At 32.2% G+C, this 18,484-nt stretch overlaps 2 protein-coding genes across 2 annotated transcripts in view; one reads left to right on the top strand and one right to left on the bottom strand.

Annotated features, from left to right (window-relative positions):
* Positions 1–145: 145 nt before the first annotated feature.
* Positions 146–1,209, bottom strand: LOC140443252 (uncharacterized). Its single transcript, XM_072534394.1, has one exon. It carries the CDS (start codon positions 973–975, stop codon positions 217–219), a length of 759 nt encoding a protein of 252 aa, XP_072390495.1. The 5' UTR covers positions 976–1,209; the 3' UTR covers positions 146–216.
* Positions 1,210–1,503: 294 nt separating this feature from the next.
* Positions 1,504–18,484, top strand: part of Rat1 (5'-3' exoribonuclease 2 Rat1) — a 29,927-nt gene continuing 12,946 nt past the window's right edge. Inside the window, exons 1-12 of the mRNA XM_072534392.1 lie at positions 1,504–1,740; positions 1,903–2,406; positions 2,713–2,944; positions 3,204–3,508; positions 3,594–3,803; positions 4,267–4,429; positions 9,146–9,296; positions 9,396–9,564; positions 9,623–9,712; positions 12,544–12,875; positions 13,435–13,653; positions 15,165–15,295. Coding sequence (XP_072390493.1) covers positions 1,666–1,740; positions 1,903–2,406; positions 2,713–2,944; positions 3,204–3,508; positions 3,594–3,803; positions 4,267–4,429; positions 9,146–9,296; positions 9,396–9,564; positions 9,623–9,712; positions 12,544–12,875; positions 13,435–13,653; positions 15,165–15,295 — 2,581 coding nt within the window. The 5' untranslated portion in view covers positions 1,504–1,665. The remainder of the gene's footprint in view (positions 1,741–1,902; positions 2,407–2,712; positions 2,945–3,203; positions 3,509–3,593; positions 3,804–4,266; positions 4,430–9,145; positions 9,297–9,395; positions 9,565–9,622; positions 9,713–12,543; positions 12,876–13,434; positions 13,654–15,164; positions 15,296–18,484) is intronic.

The raw sequence follows: 18,484 nt of genomic DNA, 5'->3' as shown, positions 1-18,484 counted from the left end.
TTATAAAACTCATATGAAGGAAGCATTAATAATGAATGTATATAATACATCTAATATTCTTATTTCAGCTGTTTTGAACTGAACATGATTAAGATAATTTGAATTGGTTTACTAGTTGAAATTTAGGAAAATATGAGCATAAATATTTAGTAGACATTAAAATAATATATTTAAAATTATAACAATTTGTTTATTCAACTTTATTTCTAAGACAAATTATTTCCTAATAAATACTCTGGGTCTCTCAAACATCTTAATAGCTTCTTCTATTTTTTGCAATTCACCCTCAATTTTCATCTGCTTATTCCTAATTCTTAAAGTATCACAAGTTAGAGGTAAACTATTTAATTCGTTAATTAATTTGTCATAGTTCTTTTTATATGTAGCTAAAGTTTCAATTCTTTCACTTTCTGGTAACACTGTATGTCCAGGAGGATACTGAGGTTCTAAAGTTACAACTTCTTTTACAATAAGTGGGACTTCAGGAGTAATTGTTGAGCTATGGCCTTCTTTTATATTAGATACTTCAGGTGTTATAGTTGGACTATTGATTTCTATCAAAAGGCTATCATCAAAGTCAGTTTGTACTGATCTGTCAGAATATTGAGGTTTACATTTTTTCTCAGAAACAGTTTTCTTTGGTCTAAAACCTTTTGATTTTGATAAATTTTTAATCTTGTCAATTGCTGATAAAGTTTTATGTATTGATTTAGCATGAATACTTTGATCTTTGGTGTGAGGAATGGTATTTTCTTTTGGAACTTTCAAATCCCCTAAAGAAAGTGATTTCGTTTTATCCCTAGGGAAACGTTTAGGGCTGCTTCCTCTACTTAATGACTTGGTTTGCTCAACCTTTTGAGCTTCTTGTACTATACTTTCCAAGTGTTTGAGGGCTTTAATATTTTCTCTTATAAAATTCTTTTTTGGGGTTTTCTTGGGTTCATCAAATATTCCACCCAGAGTTTTTAAGGGCATGTTTTGTCCTGTAAACTAATTTTTCATAAGGAACTGAATCCTAAATATTTATATATGTGTAAATTCAATTTATATTGATTATTTACAATAATAAAGTTCATTATATCTCAAGTATCAACGAATATAAAGCGTGTTCAGGCACTTCAGGTGAGAATAATAATTAAAAAATGCAGATTAAGTTTTGTATGTTGTACGTCAAAACAAAACATTTACAACCTTTTCATTATGTCAAATGTCGTGTCATAGACCTTTGGCCTGGTTGATAGAGGCGGATAAGTTATTTAGGCCATTTTAACTAGTTTTTCCCAAGATATCTTAAGAACACAATTTCATATACTTTATTTGACTACGGGTTGCTTTAATTGTTTTTTTAGAAAATTACATATTGGTTACAGACACAAAACGGATATAAAAATGGTTCCAAGAACAGTTTCGAACTACGAAAATTATTTCAGCCAACACAATTTATTTTGACAAATAGAATTATCTCCTCCTTGTTCTGGGTCTCTAAACTCTAAATAACCTGTCGCTTGTCTCTTGTCTCGTGAATGGTGGTTGTGGCTGCTTGTGTTTTTATGTTTGTATTTTCTATTTCTGCCAGCCTGTAATTTTTCCGATATAGAGAAATAATGTAAAATACAAATTAGTGTAATTAATTATTTCACTATTTTCGTATTTTAGTTCAAAATCATGGGTGTACCAGCGTTTTTTAGATGGTTAAGTTCAAAATATCCAAGTGTGATAGTGAATTGTGTGGAACAAAAAGTAAGGTTAAAATTGTATTAAATTTATGTAGTAATTATTTGATAAAACATTGTAACACTCAATTTTTTTTTATTTTTTACGATAAATCTTTAATTGATGAATTGTTTAATAATTACTTTGTTATTATATTTGTTACCTTTAGTTTTATATTAATTTTTTTAGCCTGTTGATGTTAATGGGGTGAGCATACCAATAAATTCAGCAGAACCGAATCCAAATGGAATCGAATTTGATAATTTATACCTAGATATGAATGGTATAATTCATCCTTGCACTCATCCAGAAAGTAAGCCAGCGCCGAAAAATGAAGATGAGATGATGGTAGCAATTTTTGAATGTATTGATAGATTATTCAGAATTGTAAGGCCAAGGAAGTTGCTGTATATGGCCATCGATGGTGTGGCACCAAGGGCTAAAATGAATCAGCAAAGATCTCGACGTTTTAGAGCATCTAAAGAAACTGTTGAGAAAATCCAGGAGGTAAAAAGAATTAGAGCAGAATTGCTGTTAAAGGGTTGTGTTTTACCACCTGAAAAACCAAAGGAAGATCATTTTGATTCTAATTGCATTACTCCAGGTACTCCATTTATGGCTAGGTTGTCTGATTGCCTAAATTATTATATTCTTGAGAGACTTAATAATGATCCTGGGTGGCAAGGTATTAAGGTAAGCAAACTATGTATTTATTGCAACATCACTTTTAGTTTTACGTTCAGTGTTTAACTATTTTGTTTAAATGATTTGTATTCATGGATTCTTAACATATTATATTAGAACATATATACATATCAATTGGATATTTTGTTGTAATAAGACAACCTTAAGTTTTTGCTACAATTTTCTATTTTGAGACAAAACTTCGTCAATATATATTAAATTTCTCGTTTTTTCACAAGATAAGAACTTTTCACCACTCTTCATGAGCAAAATTAAAATTTACACAAGATTTCTTTAATTTTGTTTGTTTTTTAGGTTATACTTTCTGATGCAAACTGTCCTGGAGAAGGTGAACACAAGATAATGGACTACATAAGAAAACAAAGAGCTCAACCAGACCATGACCCAAACACCCAACATTGTTTATGTGGGGCTGATGCAGATTTGATTATGTTAGGTTTAGCTACACACGAACCTAATTTCACTATTATCCGTGAAGAATTTAAACCAAATCAACCAAGACCTTGTGAAATTTGTGGTCAAATTGGTAAGTTTTTATGATTAGATAAAGTTAGAAGTGCCCTTACGATTTCTGATTGTTTTTCCACAGCTTTTTGTTAGTGATACCTGTTTATTTCAAATTATTAAATTTTCAGTTAAATTCTTTAATTACCCTCTTATCAAATCTTAAATCTCTAAGAATTGTCTGGAAGGAGTTTTGAGTCTGAGGTTTGGATAGGATTTTTATGTTTTTATTGTCTTAATAAGAATTTATTGGCATAAATAATGTGTTTATTTGCTTTTAGGTCATGAAATGAAAGACTGCGCAGGAGGAAGTAAGTCAGAGCATGAAACACCAGGTGTTTCTTTCGGATCAGAACCAGATTTTATCTTCGTAAGACTGAATGTCTTAAAAGAATATCTTAAAAAAGATCTCCTTATGCCGAATTTACCGTTCGAATATGACTTTGAAAGAGTAATAGATGATTGGGTGTTCATGTGCTTTTTTGTTGGTAATGATTTTTTGCCTCATCTGCCTAGTTTGGAAATCAGGGAAGGTGCTATAGATAGATTAGTACGTCTTTACAAAGATTGTGTTTATAAAACAGGGGTAAGTATATATTGATCATAAAATAAATGTAGTACATGAACTAGAAACCTATTGTTATTTATCTATTATTAAATTTACATTGTAGGGCTATTTAACAGATAGTGGTGATGTTAAATTGGAAAGAGTCCAGATGATAATGTTGGAATTGGGAAAGATGGAGGATGAAATTTTTAAAAGTCGACAACAAAATGAGCTTAAATTTAAGGCTAGACAAAAAGCAAGAAAGAGGCAACAGGCATATAATGAATTTAAACCAAATTGGAATTTGGTAAAAGGCACTCAATTTGAACCAAAGGTTTGTACTACTTAAAACTAGTAGTTTAAAAATTGTTAATCTCCCAATACAAAGAAACATGTAGTAAAAGTATTTCTTAAAATAACATCGTTTCATTAGTATATTTTAAAATATTGTTGGCTAATGATTTCTAAGGTGGTGAGATCTTAAAATATAGACAGGTGATATTCTTCTCTTTAGATCTCTCTATCTAATCTTTTTGATGTTTGTTCATACTGTTTAATGTAACTTCAGGCAAATGCTAGTAAAAGATTATTATCATGTATCTTATACCACAAGTTTCTTGATATTGATTGGTGATATTGATTCAGATCTGTGCAAAAACTTACAGGCATACCAAGCGATAAGAAATATTCACTTCAAAAAGTGAATCTCTCATTTGTAATATGTAAATAGTTTTTAAGCTATAGAATATAAACTACTGTGATAATTTTTTTTATTCTTTTTATATTTATATATATAGGCTATTGGACATCAAAAGACATTGGTGAATGTAAGAGACGAGGCATATAGTATTAGAAAAGCGGGAATGCACACACAATCCAAGGTTGATATCAAGCTTCAAACTACAAATGCTAAAACTGCATTAGAGTCAATGTTCAGACCTGCTGGTAGTTCAAGTTCAGGTAATATCATAATTATTGTATGTCATTATTTAGTACATGATACACCTAAACTATCAGATCACTCATATCAGTTTGCCTTAAAAAAAACTTAATTCAGAAAATTCTATGAATATAAAAAAATATAGAAATCTTTAGATGAACAATATGGGGATAATTAATTTAGAATTAATATATAATCAGTCCTTCAATTCAGTTGATATTAATTTGATCTACAATGAGATTTATACTAAATGTCAAAACATAATTAATAGGATTTCTCCAATTCTTACTTCTACATAATAGGATGCATGTATCTTGGTATGATAGTAAAGTTTTAAGTAGAACACAGAAAAGGGTTAATAGTTACAGAGAATTCAGAGTTGGCAGAGGTCAAGAAAGAGAAATAAAATGGAATATTTTTAAGTTTCACAGAAACACAGTGTTAAACTTGTTATATATAAAGAAAAAATTACTATTTAGATAAGATTGATAGGCCTTTAAATAATCTTAAATGCATGTTGATAAACCTTAAACAACTTGTTAATCCAACATATACTAAAAACAAACTAAAGAAGTATTTTGTAAATAGTATTGAGGAAATTATTGCCAATATAAACTGAAGTGAAATAAGTTTTCATAACTTTAATGCATATTCTAACTTTTCTAAATTTCAACATTTCTAAATCAAATCATTAATTCTTGGGATATTAGTTGTAGTACATATGAAACTCTTAACTGTAAAATATTGAAAAATAACTCTAAAATAATATTCCAGTCATTTTATACTTTATTAATACTTGATTAAAGACTGATAAATTTCCTGATGCATTATAGGTCAGTACTATATAGTTCCCATTAGGTGAACTAATATCATCATCATCATCAAATCTTAGAGCTTATTACCAGAAATCAAATTTTATTTAGCAATCATTCAGGTTTTCTTAGAAACCATTCATGTGGGATTACATTGCAGTTAACCATAAGTAGCTTTAAGGCAGAGGTTGACCAAGATAAATGTCTAGTAGCAGTATTTATTGACTTAAAGAGAGCATTTGAATCCATTGACAGAAATCTCTTAATAAATTAATGGGATATCGATTTGGTGGTTTAATCCGTAGGTGGTTTAAACATAAACAGAGGGTTGGAAGAAAATATCTATGTAAGATGAAATACAGTGTAATCTTGGTGTCCCTCAGAGAAATGTGCTTGGCCTACTTCTCTTTATACTTTATTTAAATTATTTAAATTTATTAATTGATTGTGACTTTGTGAATATGTTTGCAGATGATACTTTGTTAAATTGTTATAGTAGTGATATAAATATTGCTAGTTGTAGAATGAATGTAATACTTAAAGCAGTTAATGAATATTTAAAATTAAATAAACTTAAATTGAATGTGACCAAGACTAAAGCCACGCTACTTACCACCAGGTACAAATAACAAACCCTAAATTTGAATAACTTAAGTTTTTAATGACAGTGACATAATTGAATTTCTCAACTGTATCAAATATCATGGTTTTCAAGTAGAATGTTGTCTAGTGTTTAGTGACGACCTTGAGTTCATAACTAAAAAATATAAAAAAAAACTATATTTTGTATCCTATATATTTGCTCCTCTATCTGTGCAATCCAGAATAACAGTGCATAGAAATATAATCCAACCACATTTTGATTATTGTTCTTCGATCCTATATCTTTTTAATCTTAATCTGAAACAGTCAGGAGACATTTGTTGGTCTTAAGTGTTTAATTTTGTATTCACACCCGCACTGATTAGACCATAGGAGGTCGAAAGGACAGCATAATGCAGTGTTGTTTACTAATTCAAACACAGACGCAACAAATTGTGTTCCTATGACATGTACTATCTTAAATACAACAAAGCGATAGCAAGCTTTTGCTAGAAGATGTAAACTTTTACACATTTTCATCACTTAAATGTGTACCATTCGGCTGTGTGATTTGTAATAAAAATAATAGCAAGATACTAGTTTTATTGAAAAAGCATTACAGAACGGTCATGATGATTTGTTCTCTGTTGTATTTCTCATTGCTGTTTAATTATTTTTGTTTTATGAATGATCATTACTTTGGTTTTCTGAATAATTATTTCATGAACCATTGTCTGAGTTTCTTTTTTGTCTGGCATTGTATCTATCTTGAATCGGTTTTTCTACAAAACAAAGGCTATAACGGGATAAAATGGTAAAATCTGCATTCAGCTAGACTCTTATTTTTAATTAAGCACTCAAAAGTATATTGTATTTTTTTAGAAATTGCTTTGCCAAATTTTTAGCTCCCATCGTGGCCCAAGGGTCCTCTATCGCAAAAAATGTGTTTTTTCGGAAAAAAACAAAATTCCTGAGTAATCCCTTGCTTAAAAAAATCTGAAAAAATTGATGAACATACATTTTAATGCCCAAAAATACCCTAACCTATTTTTTTTTGAAAAATTTAAATATTTTTCCTAAGCTCAATTTTAATCCAAAAAATCTGAAAAAAAAAATCAGTGTTTTTGGGCATGAAAATATTTAAATGATAATCACAATTTGAATAAATGGGGGGAAGGGGCAAAAAGCGATATTTTTTATGTTTAAAATAACTTATGTCCTTAAAAATCACTGAAAAGTGCAGTTTTTTTTTCTATTTTAGAGTATGTTTCAGTCTGAAAATGGCCAATATGACTTTGCTATTAAAAAAAAAAGGAAAAATAGATCAAAAATCGTTCTTCATTCACTTGCAGTTGAGGTTATGTGCTAAAAACATGGGAAAAATATAAAAAAAATTATTTATAAGTTTGACAAAAATGACATACATAACCTAAATTTTTTTTGAAAAATTCAAATATTTTTCCTGCGCTCAATTTAGATTAAAAAATCTGAAAAATATCTGAGTATTTTTGAGCATTATCGTTATCGTAAGAAAGTTAACATCAACAGAAAAGAATTTAAGGCAACCACAAGATAATACAGAAGTCAGAATAGCGACCTATTAACATGTATTGGGTAAAATACTTTAACCAGGCACTTAATATAAAGGAAGAAGAAGAAAACGTGGAAGACGAAAGATATGAGTAAGGGGAACAGACGAGAGAGAAGAGGAACCACCAACGATTCTTGAATGATGCAGTTAAAAAGCTAGCCAGAAACACCCGGAATAGATAATCTCCCAGCTGAACTATATAAAGAAGGTGGCCATGATGTCATAATGGCATTACAGCAGCTTATAAAAGAAATATGGACACAGAAATCCCTCCCCAATGATTGGAATATTGGAATACTTTGCACCATACACAAAAAAGAAGATATCTTTGAATGCTCTAACCACAGAGGAATTATGCTTCTAAATGCAGTGTATAAAATATTTTCCACCGTACTATGTCACTGTATGACAACATTATGCAGAACGGATAGTAGGAAAATACCAGGCTGGTTTCAGAGGTGGTAAATCGACAATTCATCAGATTGAAACCCTGAAACAAATTTTGGAAAAAACAATGGAATATGGCATTGATACTCATCACATATTTATAGACTACAAAGCAGCCTACGACTCTGTGAATAGAAGAGAAATGTTCAAAGCAATGAAAAAGCTGGGAATACCAAATCAGTTGGTAAATTTAACAATATAATTAATTCAGGGGGAACTGTCTGAATTTTTTAAAACAAATAACGGGCTGCGCCAGGGAGACCCTCTCTCCTGTATACTGTTCAATCTGGCTCTGGAAAAAGTAATACGTATGTCACAAATCACAACCACTGGTTCAATATATAATAAATCAGTGCAAATCCTGGCCTATGCTGATGATATTAATATTTTTGGGGAACAGAAAACACTGTAGGAGAGGCGTATGTAGCATTAAAAGAATCAGGTACAAAAATATATATGAAAATAAGCACGCAACCACAAATTCTACGACCACTTGTTATAGAAAACGACGTCATCGAAGCAGTGAACAAATTTGTATACCTGGGAGATCTCCTTAACACTGAAAATAATACTACTGCAGAGATAAACCGCAGAATTTGCACGGCCAACAGATGCTATTTTGGGCTCAATCTTCCCCTTAAATCGACAATTATATCGACAAATAAAAAAATAAAACTCTACAAAACAATAATATGCGCAGTTCTAACATATGGTTCAGAGACCTGGACTCTAACAAAAAATAATGAAAACATGTTACGATGTTTCGAAAGAAAAGTACTAAGGCGAATCTATGGAGTAGTGAATGACAATGGAGTGTGGAGAAGACGATACAACTTCGAACTTTATAGAATATACCAGGAATCTGATATCGTAAAACATTTTAAGATAGGACGCCTGAGGTGGATAGGGCATGTAATAAGGATGGAGCAAAATGACCCAGTTAGAAAAACCCTCCTTGATAGACCCATTGGTCACAGAAGACAAAGACCCAGAACATCAATGAAGACATGAGAAATATGGGAATACATGCTTGGCGGAGGAAGGCGATGGATAGGGATGACTGGATAGAAATTCTTGAAGAGGCTAGGACACACGCAGGGTTGTAAAGCCAGAATGATGATGATGATGACACTTGATGTCACCTAATGAGCTAAACATTGTCTAATCTTTAATCCCAAATAAGAATTCAGCCGAGTGCACATTTTACCATCTTATCCTGTTATAGCATTTATAGCGCTTGTGTTAAATATTTTAGATTAGCGCAAAGAGTATTTTACGTTTATAATAACTATTTTATTTTTCAGGCAATGACGAACCTCGAGGAGAGAAAAGAAAACATGATGACGATTCTGATGATGATCAGGCTCATGATGAAGTTAGGTTGTGGGAAGATGGATTTAAAGATCGGTATTATGAGTCTAAATTCGATGTTGGACCTCAAAATTTAGAGTTTAGGTAAGTATGTTAGTCTAAGGAAAGGAATTGGTAGTTACGCTAGTTGTAAAAAAAACTTTTGTAATCTTGAACAGTTTTATCTAATTAAGAAATTTTCAGGTATTCTGTAGCATTACATTATGTTCGAGGATTATGCTGGGTACTTCGATACTATTACCAAGGTTGTGCTTCGTGGAAATGGTATTTTCCATACCATTACGCACCATTTGCGTCAGATTTTTGTAATATAGCTGGATTAAGCACTGAATTTGAAACTGACACAAAACCGGTAATAAAAATTTGTTATCCTAATAGAACCTTCTTATTTACAGTGATATCTTTTGTAGTTTAATCCACTAGAACAACTTATGGGTGTTTTCCCAGCTGCCAGTTGCAAGCATGTACCTGAACCATGGGCTGAGTTGATGTCGGATCCGGTAAGTATCCATATTTAATTATACAGGATCTTCCAATAGGGAATTTATTTATTTATTTATTGACGGGATAATTCCAATAACAATAAAATACAATCAAGAAAAACTCAATTAGGCTCCATGCTCCATGAATCATAAATCTAGACAGAAGTAATAAACTTATTATTATAAATAATTATTTAAACAGTAACAGACTAGCCCAATTGTGTCAATTGTCACTCCTCCTTCAATCATGATTTTATTTATTCCTATACATCGTCAACTATTCTCTTAGTCTTACATTCTTACTCACTTTCTTTATCTTTTTACAATTCTTCATGTCTATTATTACTATGGCATTCTGTATCATCCTAACTAATTAGCATCTAAGTATCTACATTCTCCAATCTAAACACCAATTAATATTATTAACCATTCAATCATTAATTCTCCCACATCTTTCTTTAATACTCTCCCATTTTTTTCACAGTCTTAGGTCTAGTACACCTTCTCACATCTATCTTATGCAACTTCTATCTATTTACTTCTATGACCAATTTTTACACCTTCAATTCGGTTTCCAAATTACTCCCACACCTCAAATTTTAAATTATCTTCCCCTCTTCCTTTTGCCTCTGATAGTTTACAAATCTGTTTCCTTCGTTACTTTCAGTCTATCATCTCATAACCTTAATTTCTCTTTACAACCCCCCAGCTTACCCATTACTAGCTGACCCGCCGAATTTCCTATCGCCTTAAAATTAAATAATTTATAATAAGTTCAATAAGCTCCTCTTTCGAGTCTGTTAAGTAACAGAAATCTAGGGATAATGAAATGAATCCGGTCAAGGTTTTTTCTTTCTACACGTAATTTGACAGGGTACGTCAAAATAAGGTATCTTTAAATAAAAGTTGTCTGGTCTGTATTTAATTTAAATACTGGCAGCATTTTATTTTATTAAGTAATAAAGGACGCACAACTCATCATCATAAGTGGCTCGACAATCCGTTGAGGATCTTAGCCTGCTCACAAAGAAGTCGCCACTCCTGTCGATTCCTGGCAACTTCCCTCCATCTTCTGACACTTAGAATCTGTAGGTCTTCTTCCACATCATCAATCCATCTCCTTCGTGGTTCGCCTCTGTTTCTTGTGCCCTCTGGTTTTGAAAATGTTAATCTCTTCATGTATTCGTGATCTGACATCTTAACAATGCGTCCAGCCCATCTAAGTCTCTGCACTTTAACGAATTTCACAATATCTGGATCGGTATATAACCGGATCGGATATAGTTCAAAGTTGTATCTTCGACGCCATAGCCCATTTTCATTTACGGCCCCAAAAATCTTTCTAAGAATTTTTCTCTCAAAAATACCAAGAAGTCTTTCATCATTTTGAGATAAGGTCCACGTGTCAGCCCCATATATCAAAACCGGTCTTATTAAGGTCTTGTATATATTGAGCTTTACTGCACGTTTTATATTTTTATTTTTTAAATGTTTCTGGAGAACGTGAACAGTTCTGTTTGCTATTGCTATGCGTCTTTTTATTTCGTAGCTTGTTGTGTTTGTTGCGTTTACTAGCGATCCAAGATATGTGAATTCTTTGATTTGCTCAAAGGTATGGTTGTTAATTTGAATTCTCTGTTGGATATTTCGGGGGTTTTTAGAAACCAACATATATTTGGTTTTTTCCTCGTTTACCAGAAGTCCTAATTCACTTGCCGCGTCCGCAAGCCTTGTAAAACACAGCACCATGTCTCTCATACTTCTGCCCACTATTATATTGTCAGCGAATGCGAGAATTTGCGTAAATCTATTAAAAATAGTTCCATTCATTTTAATATTTAATTGTCTGATTTCCTTTTCCAATGCAATATTAAAGAGGAGACACGACAGCGTGTCCCCTTGTCTTAGACCATTATTAATGTCAAAGAACATAGAGTTTTCTCCTTCAATTCTAACGCATGAGCTTACGTTTTGCATTGTTAGTTGGGCCAACTTAACTAACTTAGGTGGGATCCCAAAGTCTATCATTGCATTATATAATGCAGTTCTTTTCACACTGTCATAGGCTGCTTTGAAGTCGACGAAGAGATGGTGTTTCTATGTTATATTCAAGTGACTTTTCTAGAATCTGCCTATATGCTTGGATTTGATGTGTAGTTGACTTTCCAGCAGTAAATCCGCATTGATATTGACAAACAATATCCTTTGTAAAATGTTTAAGTCTTTCAAACAATACATGGACGAAGATTTTATGCGCAGATGCTAACAGAGTAATGCCTCGATAGTTCTTACACTCCAGTTGATCACCCTTTTTATGCAACGGACATATTATTCCCTTTAGCCACTCTTCTGGTACCAATTCATTCTGTCATATAAGTACTGTTAGTTTATGAATTGCTGCAAAAAATTGATCACCGCCTTTTTTATACATTCCTTAACAGATTACATCAATTCCTGGGGCTTTATTGTCTTTGAGTTTTAGGATGGCATTTGACATTTCTTCTTTTGTTGGGTCTTCACTGTGTAGTTGACGTAGATTTTGTTGATTTTCTATGTTGTAACCTCCATCAATATCGTTTAAATTTGGATGTTCGCTGAAAAGGACGCACAACTGCGAATGCGTATATGTCAAAATAAAGGTGCTTTTATTAAAGGATGACTTAAAATACGTCTAAAATAACTCTATATTTATTTTATTATTCATAGCTTCCTTTGTTAGTCCTAATATGGCGCCATCTATTAGTTATATTGCGATTTAAAATGAGAGAAAAACTATTAAGTTCGTAATTTATAAAATAAAATAATTTCTAACACTTTTTTTTGTTAATAATACAATTTTTAATTTCCAGGATTCCCCGATCATCGATTTTTACCCAGAAGACTTCAAAATTGACTTGAATGGTAAAAAGTTCGCCTGGCAAGGTGTGGCTTTACTCCCGTTTGTAGAAGAAACAAGGCTTTTCAAGGCATTAGAACCCTACTACAAGAAGTTATCTCCAGCCGAGATCAAGAGAAATATTAGAGGAGACGATAAGTTATATGTAAACCCCAAAAATAAGGCGTTTGATACAATGTCGGGTTTATACAATCAGAAAGTGGACACTGATGCTGAGTGTGCTGTTTCTTTTGATGGCATGAGAGGAACTATTCTAATATCAGAGATAAATGTTGTCGTTGGAGGGTAAGCTTTTGTTTTATTCTGTGATATTTTGTTTCTTATAGAGATTGTTGCATTCTTTAGCGATTTTATGTATAAGATCGAACTTTGGTTGAACTTTTTTACTTCGTTTACTTTATTCAAGATTTTCAAAATATAGTGATATTTCTGCTATATTTTTATAGTTCGTTACAAAACGACGTCCTCTCTGCTATTTTTTAAAGTAAGTTTGGGAACAGGAAATAGTTACATGGGTTTAAATCTAACAAATACGGTAAAAACTACCAAAAAGTATACAAAAAATGATTACCAAAAAAGCAAACACCAAACAACTTTCAACATCACCTTTACGTCCGATCTGATGGTCTATAATTCTTTAACAGAATGCAACAATCCATCAATCCAAGGAAATGTCAAATGGCCCGCTTTGCTATTTAAAAAAATTGAGGATGTGGCTGTCACCTAAAGATGGTTTATCGAAATACTGACAATGGTATATGTCTAAGGCAATCCATTTCGTCTGCACACACTTATAGATTTATTACATGAATTTATACTGATTGTCATTTATGTTATTTTTCAGAGGCTTGAATTCTCCTGTATCTGATTTAGAACCGATTACTGAAAACAAAGTATGTACAGTAAGATTCCGGGATCCAAAATATGACAAAGGATTTATATTTCCGGCGAAAAGGCTCGAAGGAGCTAAAGATCCTCCAACAGTTTTAAAACCAGGCGATCTTAGCAGAGAAGACAATAGGAATTGGAGACCACAAATTGGAATGGCCAGGTCTAACACCAGGTTAGTATTGATTAAAAAGTTTATTTAAACATTATGATGTTTAAATGTTCCATAAGGTTTGTGAATAACAAATTTATATTGACAATTTATTTATTAGATTATTTGTCCATTGCTGTTAAACCAAATAGCGAGTGGGATAAAAAACATAGACATTCTCATAAATTCTAACGGCAATGAATTGAAATTTTAAAATTAACACAGACGAATTCAACAGATTCTGAACATCTCCCCATTTTTCTTCATTTTCTTTGTTTTCTTCAATAACTTGAAAACCATGTTGAACATTTTTTTAAATTAAAAAATTACTTCAGAATTATACATCATCTTGGTCCAGCTGTTTCCGAAAGTTATACAGTTCATAAATTGTTTCAAGAATGTTTAGGCCCGCTAGTGCCGACTAATTTATAGTTTTGCATTTAACTTATTCCAGTAGTCTCTTTTCCAATTGCTGATATGTGCACAGACTTTTTCCCGTACAGTCCATGTCAAGTCAATGAAAGAAAAACATTATCTATTGCGTATTTTTTATTATTATATACAACATGGTGTGTTAAACAATCGTAGCAACTAAAAAAAATGTACGTCAAACCTTATCTTCATCCTTTATCCAAACCTTTATCCTTTTTTCAACAATTAATAAATTTGAATATCGTTCTCTCTCTCTCTTTCTCTCTCTCTCTCTTTCTCTTTCTCTCTGTTTCTTTCTCTCTCTCCCTCTATATATATATATATATATATATATATATATATATATATATATATATATATATATATATATATATATATATATATATATATATATATATATATATATATATATATATATATATATATATATATATATATATATATATATATATATATATATATATATAAGAGTAAGAAAAAAGAAGTACTTTTGACTCGTTTGGAAAAAATATATAAATGTTTTGGATGGATTGGAGTCGATAAAAGGGGCTATTGGTTAACTATTTATTATCTCGAGCTTTCAATTGTGTTTACAATTATTATCAAGAGCTGCTAAAAAAGACAAAATATCTTACAAAGTTGAACTAGAAAGAAAAAATTTTTTTGTTAACTCACCAAATAAAATTGTTTGGTTAATAAAATTGCTGCAAATACATTTCCAAAAGAATTAATACAAAAATGTCCTTATCTAATAAATGCTTCTCTGAAATTTTAATATAATTTTGAAAACATTTTCTTTACACAAAAACAATTGAATTTATAAATAATTTAAAGTAGCGACCAATTACAAATAAGCCTCAATGTCATAAATGTCAACTTAAAATTTTTGTTTTTGACAATTATATTGCCAAAAATAAAAGCCGACCCACATAGGGATAAAGGCATAGATAATGATTATGACTTTTGTCAATACAGATAGTGCTCTATGCAGATTATTTGAAATTTTGATGTTTTCGCATGGTAGTAATTGATTAGTTTAACTTTTTATGGCAATTTGAAATTATACTGGGCAAGCCACAATAATTTGTTTCTTTTGTTTTAAGGGCATCATTGGATGTTTCCGGACATAGAACACTTTCACACCACGTACCGCGAGGTGGATATTCCAGATCTATGGGTCAGTATGGTAATGTTCCTCCACCAAACAATTTTGACAACAGGAATTCTTATAATGGTATGTACTGAATCAACTTTCCTTTCTTGTACATTTACATTGTTCATTGTAGTTATTTGTTCAGTGTTGAAGCCTATGTAAATTTAATTATCATCAATTCGATTGCACTTTGTAAAATTTGCCGGAATTCGCCAATCATATGATTATTTTGACTTTACATAGCTACGTTAAAATATAAACTTAACGTACATTTGAAAACATTTAGGCCGTTTTGCAACTGATATCGTATATTCTTACAACTGTTTGGTTTATCCGTTATCTATTCATTGTATCTGGGGTCTATATAGAGTGAGATATATTTGGTTAAAGTGCGGCAGAGCAGGACGGAGTGCTACAGAGTGATATACGTGACATCGTCACAGTGCGGACGACGCAAGAGTGTGACAAAGCGGGGCACACTTAGAGCAAGAATGTAAAGCACGTCGCATTAAGTCATTCGACATTACGTAACTGTTCTTTGCAGGATGAAAGATCTATATTTACAGATATGATATGTCAGAGTTGGCTCTGATCAGAGCCTGGTTGAGCTGTCGCTAGACCTATCTATGCTTTCGGCTGACAGCTGCTATTGAATCTGTTTTTATCATCCAAAGCTGGATTTAGACCTGATAAAAGCGGTTCCTCGCAAATACTTCAGCTAATTCAATACATAGATGGTTTCGAATATCGCAAAATTAGTGGTGCAATTTTTATAAATCATAAAGTTGCCTATGATACGTTAACCAGAGGCTTCTTGGTGAACCTTATATTATGACCAAACACCCGTTTAATTAACAATTTGCTTCAAATCGCAGACTTTTCCTAGAATTATAAGGAAACAGGAGTTGCTGGAAGATAGAAAAGAATTGGCTGCCACAAGGATGCATCTTGGCCACAACTCTATTTAATATCTATACAAACGATCAACCCTTGCTAGCAGGCGCACAGAACTTTATATACGCGGACGATTGTGCCATTTTAGTCCAGACCGACGACATTGAAAATATTGAAGGAAAATTATCTGAAGCTCTTATAAATCCTACTGCCTACTACAATACAAATCACCTAAAACCAACCAAAACCTGGAACATTGCTATACACCAAAATATTCCGGCGTAACCGTGGACCAAGCCCTTATGTACAATATCTACTGTCATAACGCAAAACAGAAAGTTGCTGCTAGAAACAACAAAATATGGAAACTAATAGGTACTTTTGAGGTGGAGGCGCAACCGCAGAACTGAAAACTCCGCAGCGGAATATGCGGGCCTGGTATGGTACAGATCATGCCACGACCATGTCATGTAGATACAGCTCTAAGTAAAACTTTCCGCATTACCACGGGCTGTCTTAGATCCTGAATCAGTAAGGTGTACTGTTTGGCCAGTATAGCACCGCCTAACATTAGACGTGAAGTAGCAGCTTGTAGCATCCATCTCACACCAACCTTCTCTATGGCTATCAACCTTCCCTTTAACGCTTTAAATTCAGGTATAATTTTCTGCATATCACCGAAGATCTGACTCAACCGGCGCCAGAAACTGGAAGGGGCTTGTGGACAGCTTAAAGTGAGAACAGTAATGAATTGATGTTGCCTTTTTAGAACCCTCACCTAGATACAAAGAATGATAGCGTTTTATAGACTTTCTGCTGGGGTGATAAAATCCAGAACTAACCGAATAAAATGGGGCTTCCCCTGTGAGTCGGCCATATGCGACTGTGGAAAAGAGCACCTGGTTTGTTCTTTATGCCCAGCCACATGCCCAATGGAGGACATGGTTTGCGCTGTACCAAATGCGTTTGACATCACCAATTTTTGGCTAACCAGTGTGTAGCAGTCCAATTTTTATTTTTGGTTTACCCTAATTATATATATACCTTTTATCTGTTATTTATGTTATTTATATGTAATGTATATACGTCTATTTTAAAATGTATGATGCTTCTGACATGAATAAACAAAAAGTGGACAAGAACAGGGTGGGGCAGAAAGTATGAGGCAACACAAAGCTAAATAGGGAGTTGACAGAGAGTTATAAAAATATATAAAATATCGAATCTTTAATGTACTCCCAGATCTATATAGTTCCTTAATTTATAACAGTGCTCTAATTGAAACTAAGAGGGGCCATTTTAGGTTTAGGGACAACTCCTCGTTATATAGCATGTTCCTATGAAATATTCTAAGGTTTAGCAACAATTTGATAGTCAAACTTTCCATAGAGACATGGAGATGATTATGTTGTTGTAATCTACTCTCAGAAAACTCCTACATTTCAATATGTACAAAAAATTAAGAGAGATAACGGAGACCTACAAAAAGTCAGATCGATGTACTTATGGACATATATAGAAAAATAATTACTGATCTAAAATATAAATTAAAAAGATACACCATATTATATGAATTATTTGGAGACAAAGTCTTCCAAAGATAAACAGTGAAACAGGATCAGAAATATTAAATGAAGAAAAGTTTTGCATAGATAATGCAAGGAAAACTTATTTTTGTATAACTACATATGTACACTCTTTTTAGACCACATTCTGTTCTTATTCTTGACAAAGACAAAGATAACACTACTGTTGCTATAGATAAAATAGAATACAATAACAAAACAATAGTATTAAAAAAAATCAGAATATTATAACAATAAACAAGCATCCAAAGTTCGGTGTTGAACACATTACAGGATTCACAAAGTTCGGTGTTGACTACACCGATTTTATATAAGAGTTGAGGTAAGCTTGCATGTCCAAATTTCAGCCTAAAATGGCCACACTATCATTTTTTGTAAAATCATAATCTTGGTGCCACAACACTGTCGGAATACTTTGATGTCACAGTGTGTATCGTGTGATGCTATTAGAGCAATAGTTTTTCCAATGCAATTCCCATTTTCCCTTAAAGTTACTCTTAGATATCATTAAATATTCTTGAGCTCCTAAATTGTTTCTTAGCAAAACGCTTTGTTTGGCTAAGGAATCTGCAACTTCATTGCCACGAAGTCCTAAATGAGATTTTACCCAAGTGAATTTTAATTCGTATTGACTTTTTTTAATTTATGAATTCTTACTTTTCTTAATTTATGAATTCATCACATACTAGTATTTTGTTTTGATGCGTCGGTATATATTTCCAGAAAAACTGACAGATTTTATATACAGGCGCTTAATGTATCTTTACTTATCAAAGAATTCTCGTTGTAT

Source organism: Diabrotica undecimpunctata, chromosome 6 (assembly GCF_040954645.1).
Source record: "Diabrotica undecimpunctata isolate CICGRU chromosome 6, icDiaUnde3, whole genome shotgun sequence".
NCBI lineage: Eukaryota > Metazoa > Arthropoda > Insecta > Coleoptera > Chrysomelidae > Diabrotica > Diabrotica undecimpunctata.
This window is presented reverse-complemented; position numbering and strand designations above follow the sequence as displayed.

Bases quoted from the DNA above. Each gene is read 5' to 3' on its own strand.
- LOC140443252 (XM_072534394.1), bottom strand. From the start codon at position 975: ATGCCCTTAAAAACTCTGGGTGGAATATTTGATGAACCCAAGAAAACC.